Source organism: Maylandia zebra, linkage group LG3 (assembly GCF_041146795.1).
Source record: "Maylandia zebra isolate NMK-2024a linkage group LG3, Mzebra_GT3a, whole genome shotgun sequence".
NCBI lineage: Eukaryota > Metazoa > Chordata > Actinopteri > Cichliformes > Cichlidae > Maylandia > Maylandia zebra.
This window is the reverse complement of record NC_135169.1, coordinates 2305699-2325051: the sequence shown is the minus strand read 5'-3', so window position 1 is coordinate 2325051 and position 19353 is coordinate 2305699. Positions and strand designations below refer to the sequence as shown.

The window sequence follows — 19353 nt, the reverse complement described above, 5'->3', positions numbered from 1 at the left end:
GTCACACTGGTCACAGCTGAAGTTCACTTCCATGTGTGTACGTTCATGTTTGTTACGATGACCTGATTGTGAGAAGCTTTTGTCACAGTGTCTGCACTTGTATGGTGTCCCTCCTGCAGTGGTGAAGGATTACCCACACTGGTCACAGATGTGCTTTTTGAAGAGGTCATGTATTTTTAATGTAGTCAAAGGAGCTTGCAAAGAAAAGCGTCAGGACTTCTTTAAGTTGCTTGAAGACGTTTCACCTCTCATCCGAGAAGCTTCTTCAGTTCTAAGGTCAAATGGTGGAGAGTCCCAGATAAAAACCTAGTGGGAGTGACCCCCACAGAGGGACAAACGGACCCCCTGATGATCCTCTAATCACCTGAGCCAAGGTGTGAAATTGGGTGTGGGACCCAATCAGCCAGAGTTTCGGGTGTGTTCATTGTTAGTGTTGTGGTCTTGTTAGTCTTGTCCTGCTACACAGGACAAGACTCAGCAGTCCATCTGCATCTTAAGGATAAAGGACACTCTTTCGAGGATGCCAATGTTCACATTTTGGACAGAGAGGACAGATGGTTTGAAAGAGGAGTGAAAGAAGCCATCTATGTCCACTGTGAGCGACCATCTTTGAATAGAGTCAGGGGTTTACGACACCAACTCTCTGCCATCTATAATCCAGTTTTGAGATCCCTTCCCAGACGCCTTAACGCCCACTCACATCCTGGGCCATCTGACCTCAGGAATTCGCATGACAAGGTGGGGCCAGGTTTCACAATGAACACACCCGAAACTCTGGCTGATTGGGTCCCACACCCAATTTCACACCTTGGCTCAGGCGATTAGAGGATCATCAGGGGGTCCTTTTGTCCCTCTGTGGGGGGTTACTCCCACTAGGTTTTTATCTGGGACTCTCCACCATTTGACCTTAGAACTGAAGAAGCTTCTCGGATAAGAGGTGAAACGTCTTCAAGCAACTTAAAGAAGTCCAGACGCTTTTCTTTGCAAGCTCCTTTGACTACGATGACCTGGATGACTGAGAACCTTCACAGACATTTTTTTAATGTACTTGGTGTGTGGAAGCCTCTCCCACATTCGTTGCAGTAGTTCATTTTGTCTCCAGTGTGTCTACGTTGATGTGGTTTTAGGTCCCGTTCGTGATTGGAGGTTTTTCCACAAAGCTCAAAGAGAAACGCTTTCCCACCACCACAGTGACGACAGGGTTGAGAAATGGATCAGTGTGCTTCGCTCCACTCCTAAACAAAGACATTGTAAATCAGAGAATTCCTTCAACGTTTTTATCCTGAACGTCGCCTGAAATAAAAAGCATCTCTGCCAACGTCCAATTACATTTTACTGTTTACACTATAAAACTCAGGTTACTTCTTCATTTTTCCAAACAGTTCATTCAGTATAACTCCATAAGTTTACTGATCAGACTTTTTCCAAACAATCAGGTTAAAATTACAAGATAAAAAATCAATACATCCTCACAGTAACTGCACTTCTAGAGTTACTTTCTGGAGTGGATCTGTTGGTGTTTTTTCAGCTGATTTGGAGCTTTAAAAGTCTTCTCACACAGGTAACATTTATAAGGTCTCTCCTCAGTGTGTTGTTGTAACTGTGCATCTGTTGTAAACAGTTTCCCACACTGATCACAGCAGGAAACATCAATTCCAGTCTGAATCCGTAGGTGAATATTTCGGTACCGTTTGTCACTGAAACTTTTTCCACAAAAGTCGCAGCTCTACGCCTTAATTCCAGAGTGGGTAACTAGATGCCTGTGTAAGTCGCTATTTAGAGCAAAAGCCTTACCACACAACTCACAGTTGTGTGCTTTAAGTCCACTGTGGATGAGTTGGTGTTTTTTTAAGGTTCCAGCCTGGGTAAAAGACTTTCCACACAAGTCACAGCTGTAAGGTTTAACTCCACTGTGGATGAGTTGGTGTTTTTTCAAGTGTCCAGCCTGGGTAAAAGACTTTCCACACAAGTCACAGCTGTAAGGTTTAACTCCACTGTGGATGAGTTGGTGTTTTTTCAAGTGTCCAGCGTCGGTAAAAGACTTTCCACACAAGTCACAACTGTAAGGTTTAAATCCACTGTGGATGAGTTGGTGTTTTTTCAAGTGTCCAGCCTGGGTAAAAGACTTTCCACACAAGTCACAGCTGTAAGGTTTAACTCCACTGTGGATGAGTTGGTGTTTTTTCAAGTGTCCAGCCTCGGTAAAAGACTTTCCACACAAGTCACAACTGTAAGGTTTAAATCCACTGTGGATGAGTTGGTGTTTTTTCAAGTGTCCAGCCTGGGTAAAAGACTTTCCACACAAGTCACAGCTGTAAGGTTTAAATCCACTGTGGATGAGTTGGTGTTTTTTCAAGCTTCCAGCCTCGGTAAAAGACTTTCCACACAAGTCACAGCTGTAAGGTTTAACTCCACTGTGGATGAGTTGGTGTTTTTTCAAGTGTCCAGCCTGGGTAAAAGACTTTCCACACAAGTCACAGCTGTAAGGTTTAACTCCACTGTGGATGAGTTGGTGTTTTTTCAAGTTCCCAGCCAGGGTAAAAGACTTTCCACACTCATCACAGCTGTAGGTTTTCTCTCCCTTTCTTCTGTGAGGTTTGTCGGCCTCCTGAGAGCGCTGACTTCTCGCTCCATGTTGGTCCTGCAGTGACAGAGATACAAACAGAGGCAGTGAGTGAAATGCAGTCGTGGAACAAACTGAAACTCCCTTCATTGGTGGAATCAAACATGTCAACAAACACATTGTTGGTGTGTTTCCACCACCTTCTGGTGGCAGTGTCACATTACAATGATGTGCTACAATGAGAGTTGTAATGAAAATGACATTATTGAAGAAATATTGATCAGCAGAGAAAATCTTTTACGCATAAGAAATTTCAAGTTCAACTGATGATATTGTTGTTTCAATGTGTGCTTATAAAATATGATCTTTGTATTTTCTTGTAACTTCTGTTACAAGAAATTAGAACTCTGAACAATATTTAAACTCCATTCAGAGTTACATACCATAAAATAATACTTTATGATTAACATAACAGTTTGATTGCTCTAATTACCTGTATTTACCTTGTGACATATTACAGGGCAAATTACATTCTGGGTACAGTTACATCACAAAACATCAACTGTGAACACCTTATGTTACCGTGGCGTTTAAGTCCATGGGAATTATGAGTATCTACTCCCAAATTCCCATCCGGGCTACATTATTATCGGTTCATGGTATCGCTTAACTTTTACGAATATGAGTACACACACATTTTACAGTATCGGCCCCAATACCCGATACCAGCAACGGTATCGGTGCATCCCTAATTGTAACTGTGATATTTTTCTCACCTTTTGTGTTGAAGTCATTGATTGTTTCCTCTGTAGTGGCTGAGCTGAGTCCAAATGGATGAAATTGTTCCTCCGTTGCACCACCAGACTCTTCTCCTCCTGTTAATCACCTGGGGGACACACACGCAGCAGGATTTGTAAAAAGAGTTTTGATAAACACAATGCTGGACAGCAATGCTGTCATGTACATATACATATATACATGTCTATATACATATACATGTCTATATATATATATACATATATAAATAATAACACCCAGCACGCCCCTGCGGGCGGTTTATCCTTCAAGCTTGGGTCCTCTACCAGAGGCCTGGGAGCATATATATATATATATATATATATATATATATATATATATATATATATATATATATATATGTGCAGATCCATAGAGGCTGGGGTCTATCACACCAGGCAAGACCCCAGGTGCAGGCTGTGTAAAGATGCCCCAGAGACAATCCAGCACATAACAGCAGGGTGCAAGATGCTAGCAGGCAAGGCATACATAGAACGCCATAACCAGGTGGCCGGCATAGTGTACAGGAACATCTGTGCCGAGTATAACCTGGAAGTCCCGAGGTCAAAATGGGAGATACCCCCAAGGGTGGTGGAGAATGACCGAGCTAAGATCCTGTGGGACTTCCAGATACAGACGGACAAAATGGTGGTGGCTAACCACCATTTGGTAGACAAACAGAAGAAGACGGCCGTAGTGATCAACGTAGCGGTTCCGAATGACAGCAATATCAGGAAGAAGGAACATCATATGTCACTGCATTCTTCTGCACATATGGCTTCACTCTCTTTTGCTGTGGTGGTTCCAGTTCACGAGCTCCTCTTCCTTTAGTGTTGGGGAGTAACGGAATACATGTACCGCCGTTACGTATTTAAAATACAAAATATGAGTAACTGTATTCCGTTACAGTTACCGTTTATAAAGGTGGTATTCAGAATACAGTTACTTTGTTGAAATAAATGGATTACACTGCGGTACTTTCCTGTTTCATTTTGTCGCGGGTCAGGACTGTTTGGGTTTTGTTTGACAGCTACGTTCTGTTGTTCCAGGCGGCAGCGTTACGGTTGCCATGGTTACAGGGCGACGCTCTCTTGCTCTCTGCGACTGTGTGTTTCCTGGGTGAGAGAGCGCCTTTTCGTTGTTGTTGTGCTAAGCTAACAGGCAGAATGCTACAAGCATAGCTCTAAAGAATGTAGCATCATGGGCAGTGTAGTCCGTGTTGCAGGGAGAATGGACTGCCATACACATTATGGGTCTGTGAGCGCGAGGAGGGAGAAAAGGGGGAGTGGAAAAGTACGAGCTGTCATCGAGGAAAAATGGGAGCTGGAAGCATGTAAATATAATAATAACCACTTCAGCCAAGAAGAGTGCCTGACGAGCCCAGTTGTAAGTAAGCTATTAAGACTCGACTGTACACCTTGTTCGTGTTTTCCTCCGAAAACAATAAGTTCTGTTGGAGCAGTCTTTCAACGCCTCTCTCTGTCTCTCGCAAGAAAAGTTGACCCACACAACAAAGTAAAGCTATTTTTCGGCTACGAGCCGACAGGGACCCTGCCGTATTAGTCAGAGGTCCCTTTACTACAGTTCGGAGTCGCGGACCTTCAGTAATAGTAATGAATCACCCAGCAATAGTACATTCACGTTGTTGTAAAAAGCATGATAATATATTAAGTAATCCAAAGTATTCAGAATACGTTAATGTCATTGAGTAACGTAACGGAATACGTTACAGAATACATTTTGGGGCATGTATTCTGTAATGGAATAGGGCTTTGGAGCGTGATGTCACGGGGGTGGGCGTGGAAAGGATTTTGGCCCGATCCGCCATTTTGGGGGTCTAGCGCAAGTGAAAAGGGAGCGAAGGCACAGACAACAGCCATGGTTCGTATTTGCTGTGTGGTCGGCTGCAATGTTCGATCGCACGACCAGCAAGAAAATAAGCTTGAAAATGGTTTATCTTTTCATTCTTTCCCAACCTGGAAGCAACACGAGGCAGCTCGTGTATCGATGTTACCAAACAAAGGCGTCTAGCCTGGAGAGCAGCTGTGAGACGAGCTGACGTGCAGTTCTATTCCATCTCCAAATATCTGTTGGTGCTCCAGACATTTTCATTCCGGTAAGTTCTAAATATGTTCATATCAATCTTTATAGCCTATTAGTTTTATTTTCTATGCGCTCTGAGCTCATAGCAAATGACAACAAACATTCTACTGAGTGATTTTGCAGAACTACCTTCTATTTATAGAGTTGCTAATTATTTGGCATTATTGCAGCAAACCAGCCTATTAAATGGATGAATCACATCGTGACTGGGTTCCAGTGCTACACAAGGGACCTGCTTCAAACATACCACCATGCCAATCAGATTACTTCTTCCTTGTGAGGGTGAAGAGGTGACCCTTCTGGATAAGATGGTGAAGGTTTGCTGCGATTTGGTGAACAGTGTGATAATAAAACCAGGGAAAAATGAAACCTGCTCCTGTTAAATACTCTTAAGTCTTGTGCTGTTAAAATTGCTGTATTTTTTCAAAAGATACAGTAAATAAAGTAATGTTAGTAGTGAGTGATATCATGTAAACACTCGTGATTTTGTGTAAACATTTTGTCATTTGTAAACTATAAAATCATTTTTCTTCTTTGGCTCTCAGCGAAGGCGGTCGCACTTTTCTCCTCTCCTCCTCACCCTTATCTTCCCTGCTTAGCCTCTATGTCCTTGTCTGTTTCGTGTGCATTACTTTCCCTGGAATAGACTCACACGGTCATTCTCTAAAACCTAAAAGAGAATTATGGATTTGATTAACTGGTCTCTGAATGCTATTGACACCCTTTTCTCAACGAGAAGTCTGGGCTCGGGAGAGCCCGAGTGCCCTGGAGGGACTTTCCCTGCCGGATACACGATGGACGGGTGGCAGAACTGGAGAGTCATGTGTCTGGCGGGACTGTCGATCGAGGACGCTGAAGATATCTATCTATTCGGAACCATGATAACAGGGTTCGTGCTGATCGGAGTTGGCTTGGCCCTGGTTTATTGGAGAAATAAGAGAGCGGAACCGGCTGTTCAAACCCCCCTAAGGCTGCCCGCTGGAATTGAAGAGATGAGATGAGGCGCGACCTCTCACAACGAACGTAATATGGTCAACACCTTGGAGATGCTTACAGCTGCTGTGAAGGCTCAAGCGTATGGGGGGAAACATCAGAGAGAGGCCTGCTCAAAATGAGACCCTTGAGCGACAGTTGGACGACATCACGGAACAGATCACTGCAGCTGTGAGGTCTCAGAATCAAAAGAATGGCAACACCATGGAACAGAAGTTTGATATCATCATGGGGAGGATCGTGGCTCTCCAACGGGAGATCGAGAGGCCAGTGTCGGAGTGTTAGGGCAGCCAAAAATTCTCCTGGGCTGCTCGCATGGAAATTTACAAAATCAACATTGAGATTGCGGACCCCCATAACGGCACCAGCTGCAGGCCAGAGGCTGGAGCCGAACAATCACTCCCTGATAACGACTGTGTTACGGCTATTCTTCCCATCCCATGCAAGGACACCTGGATTGGCTGGAAGACTATTTACTTAGCCTGATAGGCCGAAGGACACTGTCTCAGCTAAACTATGGACACGCACACACACACACTTACACTGATAAGCACTCACTCATCCCCCCTCCCTTTCCAACGCCTTCGATGCTTGTGCCCTACCGGGGAAGATAGCAGTCAACTGGACCAGCACAGATGCTGCAGGACCGGATGCGCTGTCTACACCGGCTCTCTCTTACCCTTTACCCGCCCCTGTTGCTTGTCTCGTGTTTCTATGGTGTATTGATAGTCATGTGCTTTTGTGCTGAGGTGTTTTTTCTGTTATCAAACTGTTCTCCCACTAGGAGCTCAGTCTGAGTGGAGTTTTTTTTCTCCTCCTCTTACCTCATGTAGTGTATTTTCGTTGTTTTTTCCTTTCAGCCTACCTTCTGACATGTCTGCCCAATGTGATGTTTGTGTAAAGTTGGTCAGAAGGTTCCTTTGTGAGTGCGCATGCGCCATTAGCGTGCTGCCTGCTGTAACCCCTAATTTCCCTCGGGATGAATAAAGTATTCTGATTCTGATTCTGATAAATGACATGGATTCTACATTGTAACTGATGTGATGTTCTATAAGGTGGTTTCAATAAAATTTAAAAAAAGAGGCAAAAATTAGTTTGTTTCTTTATTCAACTTTTGAACAGTGGGACTCAGTCAGTATATATTCAGTAAATGCAAATTATTTACATGGCAGTGCACTACAGGCATAAATCTAGACCCCTAGATAAAACATTATGGTTCATTCCCACAACCCACAGCTTTACTTGTTAGGATGCCTGGGTCGTTGACCCAGGGTTTTTGGAGTTTATGATATTATTTATACTGTTGTTTTGGACTTTGCTTCTGTGTTTTGTTCTGTTTGCACTTTTTTGTTTTGTTTTGTTGTTTCTGGCTCCTTGTTTGGTTTGTTTCGAGCCCTCCGTCCTGTTTCCCCCGCCGCCCACCCTGGTTGGGTTGTTTTTGTTTTTTTTTTTGTTTTTGATGTTTTGGTTTGGGCTGTCTGGAAGCCAGCCCTTAAGGGGGGGGGGGGGGGGTACTGTTAGGATGCCTGGGTCGTCGACCCAGGGTTTTTGGAGTTTATGATATTATTTATACTTTCTAGTTTTTGGTTTCTTTGAGTTCTGTCTTATGGCTTATGTCTCTGTCTTCTTTAGTTGCTCTGTCTCCCCTATCACCTGCATCCCCTTGTCTAGTTCGCGTCTATGTGTATCTTAAGTTCCTATATCCCCGTGTTCAGTCAGTGTTTGTGTGTGCCCTGTTCCCACGTCTCTGTTCCCTTTGTAGTGCCTGCTTATGAGCCTGTGTCTGTGTTATGTGTTTCCTGTTTTACTTTGAAGGTCTCTGTCTTTTCTCAGTGTGTTCAGTTTACGCTTCTTTGGTCTCGTCAGTTCTGATTTGTCCCAGCTGTGTTTCCCTCCTGTTACCCATTCCCTGATTGCTCCCTCTGTGTATTTTAGCCAAGTGTTTCTCTGTGTCTGTGTCGCGATCTACCGTTTACTTTGCTGTGTGTTTTGTCAATCTGCCGGTGTTAGTTTATTTTTGAGTTTTTCCAGTTATGTTATGTTTGCGTTCAGCATTAAAGCTGTTTTGGTTTAAGTTCTGTCTCCGGAGTCTGCACCTTGGGTCCTATTCCTGCCTGCACACAGCCTCACCTAACAGAAGATCGCGACCAGAACATGGACCCTGCAGACTCTTTTTCTTCTGAGTTCTACGGTGAGATGGAGCGGATGGTGAGCCTGCTCGACCGCATCGCCCAGTCCCCGGATTTAAGGACCATGGCAGTGGGGCTGAGCGCGGTGGAGGCCATCATTCGGCATAATCCCCAGCTTAGCCAGTTCGCTAAGGACACTGAGTTGGGGAACACCATAACTGCCTGGAGAGAGCAGGTCAGGGCTAGTGAGCTTGCTCTCTCCCTCACTACGTCTTCCCCACCGCTGCCGCAGGACAACGCACACTCTACTTCATCGCCACTGCAGGTTTCCTCCCCTTCCTCACGCCAGCTGGGACCTTGTTCGCCTGTCCGTTCGCCTGCCTTTTTCCTGGCGGCTGTGTGGTCGGAGGATGAGGAGGAGGTCTCCGTTTCTCCACCGGTTCCTGTTCCCTCGTCTAAAAGGAAGCGACGCCACCGTCGCTCCTCTCCTCGGTCATCCGTTCAGCTTCCTGTCTCCGCTGGAGGGTCCGAGGGGTCCGTTCAGCCACCTGTCTCTACTGGAGGGTCCGAGGAACCGCTTCAGCCACCTGTCTCCGCTGGGGGGTCTGAGGAACCGCTTCAGCCACCTGTCTCCGCTGGAGGGTCCGAGGAACCGCTTCAGCCACCTGTCTCCGCTGGAGGGTCCGAGGAATCGCTTCAGCCGTCTCTTCCTGCTGGAGGGCCCGAGGAGCCGCTTCAGCCGTCTCTTCCTGCTGGAGGGCCCGAGGAGCCCGTTCAGCCTCACGCCTCGTCAGCTGGAGGGCCCGAGGAGCCCGTTCAGCCTTCTGCCACGTCAGCTGGAGGGCCCGAGGAGCCCGTCCAGCCGCCATTAGCCTCTGCCTCGGCTATGCCTGGTCCAGCTTCGGCCTCAGCTTCTGCAGCTCCGCCTGGTCCGGCCCCAGCCTCTGCAGCTCTGCCTGGTCCGGCCCCAGCCTCTGCAGCTCCGCCTGGTCCAGTCTCCGAGGGTTCAGCTTTGTCTGCCCCTGAGGTCTCCAATCTGTCTGTTCCTGCACGTCCCGCATGGCCTGCTCGTCCTGCACACAGCCTCACCTAACATTACGATCTGGGCTTTCAACGATCATTAAAAATGACTGAGCCGATTATTAGCCCCTCCCTCATTTATCCGCGACACCTTAAAGGCCGGTCCGTGAAAATATTGTCGGGCATAAACCGGTCCGTGGCGCAAAAAGGTTGGAGACCGCTGATTAAGAGGTCCCGAGGGAAGCTCGGAAAGCTAAGCAGAAGTTATTTGGAGAGGAGAGTGACTGCCGTTGGTTGAAAAGAGAGGTAAAAAAAACTTCAGTGGTGTTGCACACTATTTTATATTATTTTTTAAAGTCATTATTCAATACATTGTTATTGTTAACCCTTTAAAGCCGGTCAGAGCAGCACGCTCTGTTTTGTGTAACTATTTTTAAATCCCTGTAGAACCTGAACCGTGTAAGCTAGCGCAATAATTTGTTTTGCATATGAAACTTACATCTTATGCCATCAGCTTGTCCTCGGTCACGGTTTCCTTCCACATAAATTGCATAAAAAGCGCTTGCAGGAACAAAAACATAATATTCCAGAAACACGCTTTGCCGATCCGATCAGCTGTTCGTAACACTTGGCACATTGAAACAGACGTCACCGCTAACTATCACATGTCCGCCATTTCCTGCCCGAAACCGGAAGTGATGTCATTTTCGCGGAAAATGTAGTTTTTTTTTACTTGTAGGCCTTAAAAGCCTATACTGGTCATGTTTGACTTTTCTGAATAGTTTCTGGGATGCTTAGAACTCGAATTGCACTGCTGGAAATAGTTTATTTTGATGCACCTGCTGTTTTCTTTGCAAATTTGCATCATAGGATTGTTTTTGTTTTTCCTGCAGTATATAAAAATTGCTGTATCTCCAAAATAAAACTATGAAGACACTCAAAATAAACTTTGTTGTATTTAAAGTTTTGAGGGATAAACCTCTTAAATTTCTCCAAGTAGAAATATATGTTAAAAAACAAAAACAATTTTCAATTTTTTTGTAGTTTATTGCACTTTTTTGCAATTAATGTAGTTACTATGGACTTAATGCATACATATTATTAAAATATGGGCTATAACAGTTGTATAGCAACTTGAAATGCTCCCACAAATGGCACTACAACATGTAAAAAAATAATATAAGCTCTGGCGGACTTGGTTCTATAGTAGGTCTTAAAGGGTTAAATAAATATCGTCAAATAATCGCGATCTCAATTTCAATGAAAATAATCGTGATTATCATTTTTGCCATAATCGAGCAGCCCTATTTGCAGGGAAATCAAACGCGTTTCACTCGCAGTACTCGAGCTGACTTACCTTTGTTTGAATGACGACTTGTACGTGCTGACTCCACAGATAAGGCACGAAAATATGTCAGGCTACGTCAGTAGCGGTTGGTCTTCAGGGTTTCCACTCCACGGCCGTATTTCATACGGGTCCACATTTCCAATGCACGCTATTTTCTGCAAGTACCGCCACTTCGCCTCTGGACGCAATCGGTCTCTATACAGTCCATTCTCTTTTGAGCTGCTTTTAAGCATCTTTCTTGTAGTCGTCGTTCCAACACTGTGTGTTTGTTTTGATTCGTAGACCCCGAAAATGGCGCTGCGCTCCCACAATGCTTTGCGGCGTGACGTCAACTCCAAAGCCCTATGAAGTCCTATTCTAAAGGCTGATTGCCCTCCCCCAATGCTTGTACATGTGGCTTCCTGTCCTGGGGGTTGGCTCTTCTCCTGCCCTGCACCCTTTGTTCATATTCAAAGACTATTTTTCTGTATGTATTCTTACCCCATAGCAACCGCCAGATTATAATGTTGCAGACAATCACAAACTCTACAGCAGGGGCGGAGCGTGGGGGTGGCTTACTGGGCTTAAGCCCGGGTTGTTTTGTCAGAAGCCCGGGGTCTTTTGGAGTGTAATTTTTTCATAGTTAGATGCCTGGCTGACAACTGCATAAAACAAAAAGTACACACAATATTCGAAGCACATAGTGCACACTGTGGGAATTTACGACTGTGCGTGAACCCCCCGTGATATTGGTATGATCCGAGCTCAGGCACTAAGCGACTGAGCGAGGGGGCGGGGCAGCTGCTGCCTGTGAGTGCTCTGTTGGAGAGACGGAGCCAGCCATACTAAGGAGAGCTCAAGTTTGACCAGGTACCAAAGCAAATCATTCGTACCGTACAAATAATGTAAATATGACGGTGCATCACGAAAGATTGATATCAAACTGATCACTTGACCAATATTACGTTACTTGCTGTTCAAGTGAATCAACAAATGGCGAAATGAAAAGCCGAACAAATGCTATTTTTTTTAGAGAGTCTTAGCTTATGTGTGTTTATTTCATATTTTCAGTTCTTACCCTCCCCGACTAAATCAGTTTCAGTTATGTACTGAAATATAAGAATGGAAAATAGAGGGATCTTTCAAAGAAAAAACTCAGGTAAATGTTATTTTATATGTTATGTTTTGTATGTTGTTCAGTATATTTCTATGCAAAACAAGAGGGATTTCAGTACACAGCAGGATATTCACATTTGTAACCAGATATTTACATACACTTTAGGGAGAAAACATAAAACATTTTTACTGTACAACATCAATTTAGATTAAACTTTTGTTTTAGATAAATATTGAAATATATTTTGAATTAGTTAAATGTCAGAATAAAGAGAGACAGCTGTCTATTTTTTATCACTTTGATCAAATTTAGGAGTACATGTACACTAAGTTTATTGTTAATTAATAAGAAAACTCCAGACGATTCCATTCTGAGCTGAAGAAGCTTCTGATAGGTTAGTAGAGTCCATGTGAGCAAATTGGTGGAAATGGGTAAAATCAACAGATGTCAACCAAACCAGAAAAAGAACTGTGGAGCTCCATAAGTGTGGCTCAATTTTGAATACAATTTGGTGCCATTTGCAATTAAGAAATACAGACAATTTCTCTCTTTCCTCTTAAAGTTAACAAATATGTTTTTTTATTTATCAATCTAAAAAAATAAACATTTAGTCTGATTTGATGTTACAATTAAAAAAGTGTTTGTTTTGATCTGAAGAGTTTGTAAATATCTGGTTTCAACTGTATATTTGATGATTGTCAGCACAAAGAGAGAGAGAGAGGAACAGAGAGGAGAATGAGGACAGAACAGAGATGAACAAGAGCAGGTGAGACACACATGTTAGTCAAATGGTTGTTTACCAAAAGTATCACCGTATAGGTACTCATGTATCTCGTACCTAGTGTTTCTTTTTAGGTTTGCTATTTTTCAAATTCTACATTTATTAAGTTATGCAGGCTTGTTTGCACAACAAGGCTAAATAATTATATAAACTTTTCTCAATCTAAATAGTGGACTTTGGTAGAATTAAAAAAACAAGTGTAGTGCAGGTCTATGATGATTTTTTAGTGCTACTATCATCTAGTTCTGATTCTTGTTCTGTCTTGGTTAAATCCTACATAGTCCTGATTTTGAACTGTTGTAGTCCAGTTTTAATTCCGGATCAGTTCTGGGTCTGGTTGAATTGGGGTTTAGTCCTCGTGTCTTGATACAACTCCGACTTTGTTCTGCCTTGCTGCTCAATTAAAAAACTAGTTTAAGGTGTTCTGCATATGAGATATATATTTTTCGCTATATGAAGTCATTCTTTTCTGAACAAAACTCAAAACAGAGCCTATTAATCTTTCAGTCATTTCTAACCCCCCCCCCCCCCCCCCCCAAAATAAATAAATAAATAAATAAAAAAAATCCCACATGCATACTACCCTTTAGGGCTAAGCCCCGGGTGTTTCAAATGTCCGGCTCCGCCTCTGCTCTACAGACTGTCTAACTCCAGTGTATACCAAGCAATCTATTATTCTTAACAGCAACAACATAAACTGAACCCACATTAAAGTTGGCTCGGTGCTTACCTTTATATGAGCCCACAAACCGAGAGAAACTCCGTGATGAAGCTGGAAGTCTTAAGAAACAGATCAGGGAGCAGAGACCCACGTGGTTCACGCTGATCTCGGCTACGATCCAGGACACAAGGGTGTGCAGATCGATGCAGAAATTAATCCCAACGTTGGCAGTGGTATATGTTCCTGTAAGTTTACTACTTTACTCCCGTTTCATGAAAAAGCAGCTCTCTGCTTGACTCCTCTCCTGCACACACACTTTGCTCCGCCTCCTTTTCCGGCTCTGCTGTGATTTGTTGCTGTGCGGTCACGTGACTAAGCAGACCAACGTAACCATGTGGGGTGTTATTTCAAAAGTAGCGCCTATCTCCTTTTCCTAAACTCTTTTTCTTGCCCTCGTTGGAAACGTCATCGTGGGAAGGAGATTTGCTAAGGACTCAGGGAAAGAGAGGACCGGTGCTGAGAATTGGAACAGCTTTAGGCTGTATCCCAATAGTTGGGTTGCGGTCACGTGGTTCTGATGACGTGCGGAGGCAGCGCGATTTTTGAGTGGAGGGCGGAAGTAAACATGGAGGACACTGTGGAGAGTCAGGAGAGCAGCTATTGTGCAACTTTAGACCCCGTTTCTCGGGAGAGATATAAACAGATAGTTAAAAAAATATATCGGACGTGATCCGTATTCTTTGAAAATGTCCGAATACACCACAGAAGTAAAGGATTTGCCTACTATCGAGGCTGTGGATATCACCAACTACTTGGTCCTCCAGACTTCTTACTACACTAGGCAGCAAATGAAAGCTTTCAAGAGTCTGGAGGCGTACAATTTTTTTTGTCAGCGGGTGGGTCCACAACCTTGGAACAAAACGTCTCCGTGATGGATACAGTTTGGTGTTTGCAAGGGTGAGTGTTTGTTCTTATATTGCTTTATCTTAAACACGCTAACAGTTAGCGGTAGCGGCTTTAACGTCAACAAACATGCCACATCCTTAGGACTTCGTTAGAGTGACAGTTGTTTGTTTCAAGGTAAACCATTCTCAGCGGTCTAACGAGACACCTCTGAAGGGTGTCTCGGGCTCTCAGCCGTCTGTTGCATATCCAAAATCGCCTCTGCACATCGATGCTGTTCTGCCTTAAGCTTCATTCTTTTCTCTCGTTTGAGAACTGATTCCGATCTGGGTTTTCGTTCGTAGCCGAGATTGACCGTCGGAGCCCAGTCCTCCGACTCTTCGTCATCCAAAGCACTTGGGCAGCCTATAGTCCCAATCAAGTCAATATTAGACTACTAACTTAAAAGCACTAAGTAAACGAGAATTTAACGACAACCTAATGCTAATAAGTTCGTTTGCAAACATAACATTACCTCTGACGAAGTGGTCGCTGCAGACTAGTGATGGTGAGATGAAGCCTCATGATGAACTGAAGCTTCCCATCCAACTGGTCGACTCATGGTTCGAAGCATTGTGATGATTCATTTGCTCTACTGCGCCATCAAGTGGACAATTCAAGTGAAACGGGCTCAATGATTATAATGATGTGATGTGTAAACCGCTAAACCGAATAAATAAATTGTTTTTCATGGTTATTTATCCCGAATATTGTCTCAGTATGTCTGATACAAAAGAGAAAGTGGAAACTATCAGTACACAGTTTTTGGGATGATTGTGTAACTGCGTAATCATTCTTATGTACATCTCAATAATGACACAAACTAGTGTGTGGCACTTCAAGTTGAATGAATAAAGGAATTACTATTGTTCATGACACCAATAACTGAACTCTAAATATTAGTTATATTTAATATTATACTAATTTTATATTATATTAATTTAATTAATATTTGTGTATAATAAATTGGCAGCTTAACACAGGAATGTACATGGAAACAAAAAGGGAGGGAGTTGTGATGTGAATGTGCTTGTATAACAGTGCTCATGACACTAGGGAAAAGTTTTCATTTGTTTTTATTCAAAAATAGCAGCTTTCCCACAGTGCTGGGCTTAAGACGGTTCCTCTTTTTTGAGAGGATTTCTCCTGCTTTTGAAAATATCCTCTCACAGGGCACAGATGAAGCAGGGGTTGCAAGAAAAACCACAGCAAGTTTATACAAGTTTGGATAAAGAAATTTGTGTCCAGTACTCCAGTAGCTATGTACGTAATCCAATTCCACAACACGATGTGATGAGGGAATCAGCTGTGTTTTGCTGCCCATTTTATTTCGAATCTGGCGCGAACCGGTGAACCAGTTCCCGAATCAGTCACGTGATACGGACTGCCCGCGAGGCCTCGAACGTCACTGCATACGTAATCAACGCAAGCCTCGATACGCGCTTCAGAAAAACGCCCCCGCGATTACCCGACGCGCGATTCGAAGCTTCGACACACAGGACACATCACTACTGCAGACACGGGCATTGGCAGACTCTGCTCCTCCCGACTGTAAACGTAAATTTAAAATCCATTTTTTCCTACGTTTTTCGGTTAGAATTTTCCATTTTTCTCCTCTTCGTTGGGCTATTTTTGGTACCCTAAAATACCGTTTATCAGTTTCTCTGGTCGACCTACTGGAGCATCCGTAAACACAACAGGACATAGGCATTTTGCGTACTGTCTGTCTGTGATTTTGCGCTTATCTTTTTCACTTCCGACCGCCAGTCAAATTTCGCGCTTTACGTCTACGTCAAATGAAACCTAGCTATTCAGGTTCGGCAGCCCTAAAGTACGCAGCCTTAACGGTCCACAAGGGCCGCGTACTCAAAGACCGCTAAGGCCGGAAGTGCGAGGCTTGTGAAATACCGGTCGATCTCCGTCGCGCTGCCCAGGTTGCCTAGCAACCATGATACTAACCGCTGGAAACGTTTCATACAGCTTTGTTTGAGAGAAATGAAGGAGAACATATTTTGTTCATTTGTTCGTTTGTTTCTACACGAGCTTTGTGTGATTTAATAAGTATCTGAGGCTGAGACCACATGACTGTAAAACATGATTGTTGGGCTTCATTTCTGTACTGAACAGTCATTTTAAGATTAGCTAGTAAATAACAATTATGTTGTTCATGAGACTAAAGTCAGTGTAAATATAATATGGCCAATATTATAGTTATTATATTAATCATTATTAGTTATTACAGCAGTGAACTTGAACAATTCACTTTTATTGTCACATGTGCAGGTAAATGGCCTGCATTTGTATAGCGCTTTTCTAGTCCATAGGACCCCAAAGCGCTTTACACTACATTCAGTCATTCACCCATTCACACACTGGCGATAGCAAGCTACATTGTAGCCACAGCTGCCCTGGGGCGCACTGACAGAAGCGAGGCTGCCGGACACAGGCGCCACCGGGCCCTCTGACCACCACCAGTAGGGGTTAGTATCTTGCCCATATTTGGCATGCAGCCAGGGTGCAGCCTGGGATCGAACCACCGACCTTCTGATTACTGGCTGACCTGCTCTGCCACCTGAGCTACACTGGTACAGCACATGTGAGTGAACTCTGTGTCAAACACTGAGCTTCAGTAAAGATTCAAGTTTCAGTTATTTATATTTCCCATCACCATAAATCTTCACTCAAAGACAAGAATCTTTTACAGTGTATAAATACGTATAGATGTATCATATGTAAGAGACAAATATTGTTCATTTAATTTGTTGGCATTACTAAATTTGGCTCAATGCTTACATATATGTGCAAAATGAAAATGTACGAGCTGTGATAACTGTTTCTGATAGAATGAAGAGTAGACTGATATATTAAATATTCCTTTATTGGGTGAGAAAATCAGACCATGTCATAACTGCTTTAAGTCATGTAACTACAGGGGCCCAACAAAGAATGGCCACGCATCATACTGATGTCTTCGGAAATTTATTTCTCTCTCTCTCTCACTCTTATTGTCTTCAGACACCGTGAAAACTGAAGAAACACAAAGTTTACAACATAAATGTTTTGAGCTTATCAGTCTCTCATATCAGTGTCCATAAACAGTCTTGTGCAAGCAGAACAGAGAAAATGCACAATAATGGATATCACAAAAATGTCCTCTCATTACCACTGTAGAACACGTATGCAACATTATACAAACAATATACACGAAACCATACCGTTTGCGCCTCTTGGACCACATGCAGAATAACATTAACGCTGAGGCTGTAGATGCATCGGTAGCCATGTATCCATGCTAGCTCCACAATGCCATGGTTGTGCTCTCAACCAAACTCTGGTCATGTGACAATTACAAACTTCACCTCAAACAAACTTTACAGCACTTTACATATTTAACAAACCCATATTTTGTAATCACATATTTTAGACATGTTTTTTAATTAATGTTAAACTTTTATCATCTTATCTTATAAATAAATGAACTAAATTAAGCATGAATTTATCACAGAAACATGAAATAACCAACTTTATTTTAACTGTCTCAGGGACAGTTACAAGTCATACAGAATAGATATCAGAGCCTTAAACAGGCTGACTTCTACTAAATGGGTCAAACTGGGCAGAAAGTCTACAAACACATAACATCCTTATAGAATATGATGTAACATTATAGATCAACTTACCTCAGAATATATAAAGCATATAAACAATCACAGCAATATGATACAACAAACACAGCAGTGCTACTGATCCAAAATACTCAAAGCTTCATATAACTGAAACAAACATTTATTTTTAGCTCCATTCTGCTGCTGATATATACTTTAGGTTTCTGAACATTAAACTTGTTGCTGCCTTTCATAGTGTGTAACCTGAAGGCCCTAAGTACTTTCTCCCACACTGAAAACACTGGAATGATCAAATTATTTGAACATTACCTAATAAGACTGATTCAGGACAGACAATTAATTATTTTAAACTTATCTAGCAGTCCTTCACAAACAGGAAACAGTCTGTCTATTCTCTCCATCTGTCAGCTGCTGCTGGCTCTTCCTCCTCCTCTTCCTCACACTGTTGAGTTTGTCCTGGTGGATCATCAGGGGTGCAAAGCCTCACAGATGATGTGCAGCAGTGGGTCCCTCAGTCTGTCCTCACTCTGGACACTTGCAGTCGTCACACATGGAAATCAAATGTGTGATAAGCTGCAGGATTCAAACACAAGTGTAACTTATAAACACATGTTCATACTTTTATTCCACAATCAGAGAGAAAGAAACAGAGAGAGAGTGCAGGACAGACAGGTGACAGTCTCAGGTGTACACACTGCTGCAAAACAGCACAAAAGAAGGAGGATTTAGTTTGTGTTATTACAAAACAAGAAGAGTTTCCAGATGATACAGTGGACACATGTGTGACTGCTGTGATTAAAGCATCTTTCTTTCAGCTTAACGAGTGAACCGTCAGCTCGTTCAAACACACGTTAAAGTCCATTTGGCTCGACACCACCGAACAGAGACAGCAATATAACACAGCTAACATTAACAGTGCAGTGAATCCTGCTTGTGCCGTGATATTCAGGACTGAAAACCGAGCAGCATCACTGACTTTCATCTTGTTGTGTTTGTGGATATATGACTGACTTTAATTATCAATAAAATGATCACATTCTCTGTAAGATTAAGGTCGACTACTGAACAGCATATATTTTAAAGTAAAGACTTTTAAATCAAGTTAGTACAAACATCACTAATGTCACATGACTTTGCCGACCATTATTTGCAGCATTACGGGCGGAGGATAGTCCTCCCCCTGCTGTGGGAGATGTTCACACCTGTGCGTCCAAACTGCAAATGTATGGAAGAAATATAGTATCATCAGAATCAGACACTGAATTTTTATCCTCCAAATTTCCCTGCAAAAATATT

At 43.0% G+C, this 19353-nt stretch overlaps 1 protein-coding gene across 1 annotated transcript; it reads right to left on the bottom strand.

Annotated features, from left to right (window-relative positions):
- Nucleotides 1–971: 971 nt before the first annotated feature.
- On the bottom strand, nt 972–13819 carry LOC112432531 (uncharacterized). The gene is made up of 3 exons (XM_076878544.1): nt 13559–13819; nt 3340–3449; nt 972–2641 (listed from the first exon to the last, which is right to left on the bottom strand). Exons 2-3 carry the CDS (start codon nt 3355–3357, stop codon nt 1727–1729), a joined length of 933 nt encoding a protein of 310 aa, XP_076734659.1. The 5' UTR covers nt 3358–3449; nt 13559–13819; the 3' UTR covers nt 972–1726.
- Between the last annotated feature and the right edge of the window lie 5534 nt (nt 13820–19353).